Source organism: Lactuca virosa, chromosome 2, assembly GCF_052849685.1.
Source record: "Lactuca virosa cultivar CGN04683 chromosome 2, Lactuca_virosa_CGN04683_v6, whole genome shotgun sequence".
NCBI classification, from domain to species: Eukaryota; Viridiplantae; Streptophyta; class Magnoliopsida; order Asterales; family Asteraceae; genus Lactuca; species Lactuca virosa.
The window spans coordinates 104,166,271-104,175,550 of NC_136427.1; the positions used below are offsets into that span (position 1 = coordinate 104,166,271).

At 35.4% G+C, this 9,280-nt stretch overlaps 1 protein-coding gene across 1 annotated transcript; it reads left to right on the forward strand.

The window, feature by feature from the left end:
- Positions 1-423: 423 nt before the first annotated feature.
- Positions 424-891, forward strand: LOC145157651 (uncharacterized). The gene has a single exon (XM_079076661.1). It carries the CDS (start codon positions 424-426, stop codon positions 889-891), a length of 468 nt encoding a protein of 155 aa, XP_078932787.1.
- Positions 892-9,280: the final 8,389 nt, after the last annotated feature.

Consider the following 9,280-nt stretch of genomic DNA (forward strand, 5'->3'; position numbering starts at 1 on the left):
TAACTGGTTATCACAACCTACCGATCAACAAAATCACTTGTGTTGTAGGTCATCGCCTCAAGTTACTTTGGGTGATGTGGATTTTAGCTTTTTAAAATTTAATTTAAAGGGTAATTAATTTTACAAGGAAATTATATCAAAGATATTAAAATAAATCTTATTATTTTGTAGATCACTACCCCAACTATAACCACCTTATCACTCACCATTTGATTCATCCTCGAAAAAGAAAAACTAAGCGAACCCAAATTTCTTGACTGGTTCAGACAAATAAGAATTGTCCTCAAGCTTGAGAAAAAGGACTATGTCCTTGATGAACATATCCCGGAAGAGCTCCGGGCCAATGCTGCCAAAGCATTGAAAGATAATCGGGCAAAACATGCAAATTATTCGACCGAAGTGGCTTGCATCATGCTTGCAACTATGACTCCTGAACTTCAGAAAAATTTTGAGTTTCATGAAGCTTTTGAAATGATTGAACAACTTAGAGTCATGTTTCAAGTTCATGCTAACCAAGAGAGGTTTGAGACCTTGAATGCTTTCATTGGTTGCAAGATGACTGAGGGATCTTCTGTGAGTGCATGTGTACTCAAAATGAAAGCTTGTGTTGAGCAGGTTGCCCACCTCGAATTCCTATTTGAGGACGAGCTAGTGATCGATGTGATCCTTGCCTCATTGCCTAAGTCATTCAACCAATTTTTCATGAACTTCACAATGAATGACTGGGAGAGGAGCATTAATGAGATTCATAACATGCTCAAGAATGTCATGGAAAACATCAAGAAATCTGGGAACAATCAAGTGTTGATGATCTGCGAGGATCAAATCTCCAAGAAGAAAACCGGTAATAATGTCGATAAAGGGAAAGGAAAAGCTGCCAAGAAAGGCTAGGGCAAAGGAAAAGGTGAAGGGAAGCCTCCTGCTACCAACCCAGATCCTAAGCCCAAGCCTGCTGCTGACTCTGATTGCTTTCACTGCAATGAAAGGGGACACTGGAAACACAAATGTACTAAGTACCTAGAGGAACTTAAGAAGAACAAGGCCAACCAAGTTGGCACCTCAAGTATATATGTGATTGAATTATATGTATTTTATACTAATTTTTGGTTAATCAATACTGGAAGTGGTACTAACATCTACAATGATTTGTAGGGACTAAAGAATCTTACAGAACTTAGAGATGGTGATTGGGAACTCAATGTTGGCAATGACACTCTAGTAGCTATCAAAGCCATAAGACAATATCATCTTTTGCTTCCAAATGGTCTTAATCTTATTTTGAAAAATTATTGTTATGTAACTATTATTACTAGGAGTATTATCTCTACTTCTCATTTGTATGAACAAGGTTTTCGTTATAAGTTTGCCTTTGATTCTGAAAACATCTACATGTTTAAAAATAATGTGTTCTATTTTGAGACTAGTCCCAATAATGGAATATATAAAATCAATTTAATGGTTCATACCAAAAGTGCAATTCAATGTACAACATAAAAAATATGAAAACGAAGTTAGACTTTAATAAAACTTATTTATGGCATTGTCAACTTGGGTACATAAACAAAACTCACATTGTTAATCTTCAAAAGGATGGAATCTTAGAATCAATAGGCTTAGAGTCTTTTGATGTATGAAAATCATGTCTATGTGGCAATATGACCAAAGCTCCTTTTACCGGTGTTGGTGAAAGAACTTTGGATCTATTAGGACTCATACATATCAATGTATGTCGACCTTTTAGAACAATGAATAGAAGCGGTGAAAGATACTTCATTACATTTACTGATGACTTCAATAGATTTGGATATATGTATCTCATGAAACACAAACATAAAGCATTCGAATTCTTCAAGGTATTCCAAAATGAAGTACAAAATCAACTTGGTAAAAAGATTAAAACTATATGATCAGATCATGGTGGTGAATACCTAAGCTATGAGTTTGATGAACATCTTAAGAATTGCGACATAGTGTCATAACTCACTCCACCGGGAACACCTCAGCATAATGGTGTTTCAGAAAGGAGAAATCATACTCTACTTGATATGGTACGATTAATGATAAGTCATACTTCCCTTCCTGTTTCGTTTTGGGGCTATGCCCTCAAAACCGCAACTCGAATTGTAAACATGGTCCCAACTAAAAAGGTTAGTAAGACTCCTTACGAGTTATGGTGTGGAAAAGTTCCATCAATATCTTACTTAAAGGTTTGGGTTGTGAAGCATATGTTAAAAGAGAGACTTCTAACAATCTTGACCCTAGATCTCAAAAGTATATCTTTGTGGGATACCCAAAAGAAACCATGGGGTATTACTTCTTCTAGAAAGAAGAGAACCGAGTGTTCATAGCCCGAAAAGCAGTGTTTCTTGAAAATGACTTTATCTTGCATAAATAAAGTGGGAGCCCCATTGATCGTGAAGAAATTAGTGAGACATAACCTTTAGTTGAGAATGATAATCAACAAAGCATTGTTGAACATGAAATTATCGTACAGATGCCGGAAACCACACCAACTTTACGACGCTCTAGTAGACCTCGTCAGGAACCTGACGGATTTGAATTTATCATTTCTGAAGAGGAAGTCTTCTTGATGGATCAATGTGATCCCATCAATTACAAGGCAGCTACTACAGACCTATAGTCTGATAAATGGCTTGAAGCCATGAAAGCTGAAATTCAATCCATGAATGACAATCAAGTGTGGGACTTGGTTGACTTACCTCCTAAATGAAGGGCTATTGGAAGAAAATGGATCTTTAAGAAGAAGATCGACATGGACGGAAATGTACAAACTTTAAAAGCACAACTTGTCGGGAAAGGGTATACTCAAATTCAAGGCGTTGACTATGAAGATACTTTCTCAACAGTTTCTAAGATCAAATATATTAGGATTATCATGGACATAGTTGTATATTATGACTATGAGATATGGAAAATGGATGTCAAAACCACTTTCCTTAATGGATATCTTGAAGAAGATGTCTATATGGAACAACCTGAAGGTTTTGTCAAACCATATAACCTAAAGAAGGTGTGCAAACTGAAGAAGTCCATTTATGGATTGAAACAAGCATCAAGGGCCAGATATCATCATTTTGATGAGAACATCAAAATCTTTGGTTTCTCAGAACGTCCCGATGTACCATATGTACACATCAAATCAAGTAGGATCCAAAGTGTTTTTCTAATTCTATATGTCGATGACATATTACTGATCAGGAAAGATATCCTAACATTGAAGGAGACTAAGGCCTACCTCAGTAAGTCCTTTCAAATGAAAGATCTAGGGGATGCTACATACATACTAGGTATTAATATCTATAGAGATAGATCCAAAAGACTCATTGGCGTGAGTCAGAGCACAAACATTGACAAAGTCTTAAAACGCTTTTCAATAGATAACTCAAGAACGAGGAATTGTACCCATATTGCCTGACACCATTCTTTCTAAGGCTGATAGCCCTAGTACTCAAGATGAGATCAAATTAATGAGTCGCATACCATATGCTTCAACAGTAGGTTCAATTATGTATGTTGTGACATGTATAAGGTCGGATGCAGCTTATGCTATTAGTCTAACTAGTATGTATCAAGCTAATACTGGAGAGAAACAATGGATGGTGGTTAAGAACATACTTAAGTATTTAAGAAGGACTAAAGACATGTTGAGTTGAAGAAGAGCCTCCTATAAGATGTTACACTGATGTTGGTTTCAAAATTGATCAAGATAACTCACAATCATAGTCGAGATACGTGTTCACACTTAATGGAGGATCCATTGCCTGAAAAAGATCAAAGGAAGAAGTGGTTGCACTTTCTACAACAGAATCAGAGTATATAGTTGCGAGCGAGGCAGCTCAAGAAGTTGATTGGATGAAGAAATTCATCGGTGATATGGACGTTGTTCTAAGCATCAAAACTGCCATTGAGATGCTTTGTGAGAACACTGGTGCTATCGCTATCGCAAGAGACCCAATGATTACCAACAGGACTAGACACATTCAACGGAAATTAAATTTCATTCTTCAGGAATTGGAATTAGGAAATGTTCGCATTGAGAAGGTTCATACAGATGATAATCTAGCAGATCCATTCACAAAGGCTCTTCCTTAAAACAAGTTTGAGAGACATGCAAAAGGAATCGATCTTCGATTAGCTAGTGATTGGATTTCAATATCTACTTTACTAATATATGGATATTCAGAACTATGTAGCAATGATATATAATCTCTTTTGATATATGAGATATCTCTTTTGTGTTAAATATTATTGTGTTTTATATTAGCATGTTATTTGATCCTTGAATAATGAAATTATTCAAAATTGTCCATAGTTAGTCACTGTTGTGGGAGCAACTGTGAATTAAGACTAATATGAATCGGCTTCGCTGATTTCAAGTGGTACATGATCCTATAGGGTCACACCTTAATCAAGTTCGTACTTATTGAATATTTATTAAGTATTTGATATTAATAAATAAACTCAACTCTTGTATTTAATTCGAGAAAAATTATCCTTTTGTGAAAATAATAATAAAAGAAACAACAAAATAGTCATTATATGATATGGTATCATATAATAAGTTATGTCAAAGTTTTGGACACTTTGGTTAACCATGGTTGGATCAATGACTTACTCTACTATGGTTTAAGTGTTTAGTAGAGAAATTTTATCTTTTCCCTTCTCCATGGCCGAAAGTTGCATGGTATCACTTGTGTAGTTTCCCCATGTTGGACTCCATGTATCGCTTCCATGGTTTGATCCCTTTACTTTATGCTTTTAGAATACTTTATAGTATTTAAATGGTTTGACTTTACCTTGCATGGAAGTATAAAAGGGTGCCTTATGCATTAGAAATGATCTAGTTGTTTCATTACATTTTCTCTCTTCCTAGCACCTAAAAGCCGTAGATTTTCTTAGCTCCCTTTCTCTCTTCTTTTCAAGTTTAAGTATGAAGATTTAGTGCTTACTTTGGGTCTTCCTTTAGTGATTAATTGTTTAATCACTTAAGGATTAAAGAACAAAGTAATACAAGAAGAAAACTAGCATTTTTTGTACCTTATTCTTGTTGGTGGATTGCTTGTAGAGAAGATCAAGCTTCTTGTTCTTGCCATTTACTTCAACAACCTAAATCCAAGAGGGTCCAAAGGCTTCAAAGGTTGTTATTTCTAAAACACTCTATGGTTGTTTTAATATCATTCTAACAACTTTAAAAGGATCCTTGATGGTTTAGTTTTGTTATATACTTATCGCAATCCTACATAATATAGTGAGAAGAATCACCTCATAGTCGCAATCCATAGTTATCCGCTCACACATTAGAATGGTGGGTGATGTACACCTCCTAATATACCATACAATGTAAGCCCCTAGTCCACATTCTAAAACTAGCACTTGAGTAAAAGTCAACCTAGGTAAAAATTCAATGGTTAAATCAACATTAGTTGATCTCCACGTCGTGGCCTACCCAAGGTCACATCGTGGCCAATGAACTCAGTCCCGATCAGAAACTCAGTCACGGGCAAACTCAGTTGTGTTCAAATCCATTACCACACTGTGGTAAACGTTTCACCATGTTGTGGGAGAGTCCATCTAAAACAGTCACAAATCCCTTCATTCTCCATATCGTAGCAGTCAACTTGCCACATTGTGGTTTCTATGTATTGACAACTTAATGGATTTTGTCCTTAATCCATTAAGTCCTCAAATCATATTTCATGCATACAAATGAAAATAACATCCTACAATCATCACATACATACATAAGTGTATAAATAAATCCATTACTATTAGATATTTCATATGAGCCATACATGAAACATCAAGTACATTCCTAAGGGACATAAAGGACCAAAATCTTCAGATTGACGTCTTCATGCTCCTACTTGCTAAAAAAACCATTGCGTGCAAGTTATTATTGGCTCCATGAAATGTTTTGCTTCTCCTACTAAATTTGTGAGATGGTGGTGAAACAACATCAAAATTATGGCCTCTCATTGTCCTCTAAAATGGCATTCATTTTTCAAACATGTTACATTGTAAGATATATATCTAATACTTAAAAAATGATTTAAATTTGAAGAAATACATATTTAATATAACATACCATATGAATAAATAAATAAATATTACATCCAAATAGAATTCTTACATAAACAACATCACAAAGGTCCAATGTCTTCTTTATGCACAACATGCACACAAATCCTTAGACAAAGCAATTCGTTGTTTTTTAAGGCAATTTTTTGTAGCCAAATGCATGAAATGTTTGGTCGCATAAACAATTAGTATATCCAAGTTGCCAAAGAAGCCATGTATAAATTTTTCATCCAAGATGAAAATTATCCATGGCTTCCAAAAACCAAGATTATCCATATAAACGTGAAAACTATACATGTATGCAAAGATGGCTCTGATACCACTTGTTGGAAATTTGTTCTTGGGGTTTCAAAAACATAAAAGCATAGAGCTTGAAACGAAACTCTTTTATAAAATAAAACACTTGAATACGATTAAAAGGGGTTTTAAAGATCACAACATTTGAACTCTTTGATCCTCTCGGGAGTTTGGATGTTGGTGAAGTGAGGCAATAACTCAAATTTGAGGTCCTTTATAGAAATATATCCATCAACAAGCTCCAACATTTAATAGAATTCTAGTCATTCTCTTGTCTAATTTCAACCTCTTAAGCTTAAAAGAAAAATCCAATTTTTTGGCTTTCAAGAGAGGGATGATGAGATCTTTTTTTTAAATACCTTTGCGGAGTAAAATCAAGAAGTATGTGTGTATCCAAAGAGAATTTTGGGCACAATGCATTAAGCGGTCAAAAGCAGTAACCCAAGTCACTAGCTTAAGACTTATTTAATTATATATCACCCATGTACTCGACCACCTAGTATTTAAATCTTTGTACATGCATTGGACCAACCTTAAGAGAGAGGGTGGTGGTCTTGGACGAAATCATGAGATAGGAAGATGCTAGTGAGTTAAACACTCAACCTCTCTCTCATTTAATCTCTATTTTTTAGAAAATCAACATTTATATTTTATAAAAGCATCCATATATATATATATATATATATATATATATATATATATATATATATATATATATATATATATATATATGGAAGCTTTTATAAAATATAAATGTTGATTTTCTAAAAAATAGAGATTAAATGAGAGAGAGGTTGAGTGTTTAACTCACTAGCATCCTCCTATCTCATGATTTCGTCCAACACCACCATAGAGAGACAGAGAGGAAATTTATTTCAAGAACCAATATTTGCGTAACAACCCAATAACTCCTAATCCGGCCTACATTTTTTGAAATCAACACTACCATTGAACTTGAAATGTAACATCCGAAAAATACTAAGTAAAAATTTCATTTTAGATTAACCAAAAACATTCGTTAGTTTGCTTCAAAGACATTCAGACTAAACGTATTTCCAAATCATCAGAGTAAAATCACAAATAGTTAATGCAGAATAAATCTCCAGGGGATGTAGTCTAATCAAGTCGGGTCCTTCCCTTAGGAATCGGAAGTACCTGAAAATATTTTAAACATAAACTGTAAGCACAATGATTAGTGAGTCCCCCAAAATACCACATACCATACATAAATTTTCCATGGGTTACCCACATGACCTTTCCCTGAAATGTCATTGGCTACCCCATAGTCTTATATCCAAGTGTCATGGGGTACCCCCATGGTGTTTCCTAGAAATGCCCTAGGCTACCCCCATGGTCTTACATCCAAGTGTCATGGGCTACCCCCATGGTCTTTCTTTGTAATGTCGAGGGCCAAATCCCAGTCTTACATACAAGTGTCATGGGCTACCCCTATGGTCTTCAGACAATTTCCATGGGCTACCCCCATGATATTTCATACAAGTATCAAAAAGACAACTAACATCCTACATAGGTATAGTGAAAAGATTCACCTTACAGTCGCAATCCACAACTATACACTCATGTATTTGAAATTGACTAAAAGTAAACCTAGGTCAAAAGTCAACGGTCAATGTCAACGTTAGTTCATCTCCACGTTGTAGCCTACCCAAGGTCACGTTGTGGCAATGAACTCAGTCCCGATAAAAAACTCAGTCACGGTCAAACTCAGCCGTGTACAAATCCATTGCCACATCGTGGTAAACATTCTACCATGTCGTGGGAGAGTCCATCCAAAATAGTCGTGAATCCCTTCATTCCCCACACTGTGGCAGCCAACTCGTCACGTCGTGGTTTCTGTTCATGGATAACTTAATGGATTTTGTCCTTAATCCATTAAGCCCTAAACTTATACTTTCCAGTAGGCTTCTCAGGACCCTAATGGTCCATAAAAATCCAATCTTTAAGGATATACATGTCCTATGCATGTCTTCTACTTTTCTAGGTCAAAAGGCATGTATATGACCTACAACTCATGCAAGACTCTCAATTCACATACAACTTTATAGATGCAGAAGATATAGGGCTCAAAGGACCTTGATGAGATAAAAAGTTGTAAACTTTATCTTATTCCACCATTTTTAAACTTAACAATGGACCAAAACATGCAATAAACCTAGAGCTATACCAAAAAACCCAAAAAGATTAAGTCTTGATGACTTATGAAAGTCCAAGAGGTGCTCAAACAGAATCTCTAAGCTTGCCAAGATGCACTCTACACCACAAAGACCTTTTTCTTCCTTTAAGGACCAAGAACACCAAAATGAGCTCCAAAAGCTTGAAGGAGGCTAGGGTTTCACTTTGGGAGGTTAGGGGCTGAAGAGGATACCTAGACTCTGAGTTAGAGGCTTTAAATACAAAATAAACTCTAAAAGTCATGGGCTTGGGCTACAGCAGTTGCCACGTCGTGGCCATCTTCTTGCCACATCGTGAAACTCATTAGGAAAATGCATTCATTTAACCCATGCCACATCGTGGGTACACATGCACCACATCGTGGCATATAGTTTTTCTCAAAAACCCTATTTTGATCCCTTTAAGTCTTTACCCGATACTTCTGGAAAACGGGTGTTACATGAAATCTAGGGCCTAAGCCAACTATATACTAAAAAATGTGGTTTTTTTTTTGTTGAAATGTACATATATGCATATTTATAGATTTTTGTTTTTTGTGGATTTTTGATGTTTTCAATTTAAAATTCTTTTAAACCCTAGCCTTAGGGTCCCATGGTTGTTGGTTTTATAATATTTTGAACGAAATACAAAATATGCGTATATACACATTCAGATGTGCATATATGCACATTTCAACAAACTAAGTTTGTAT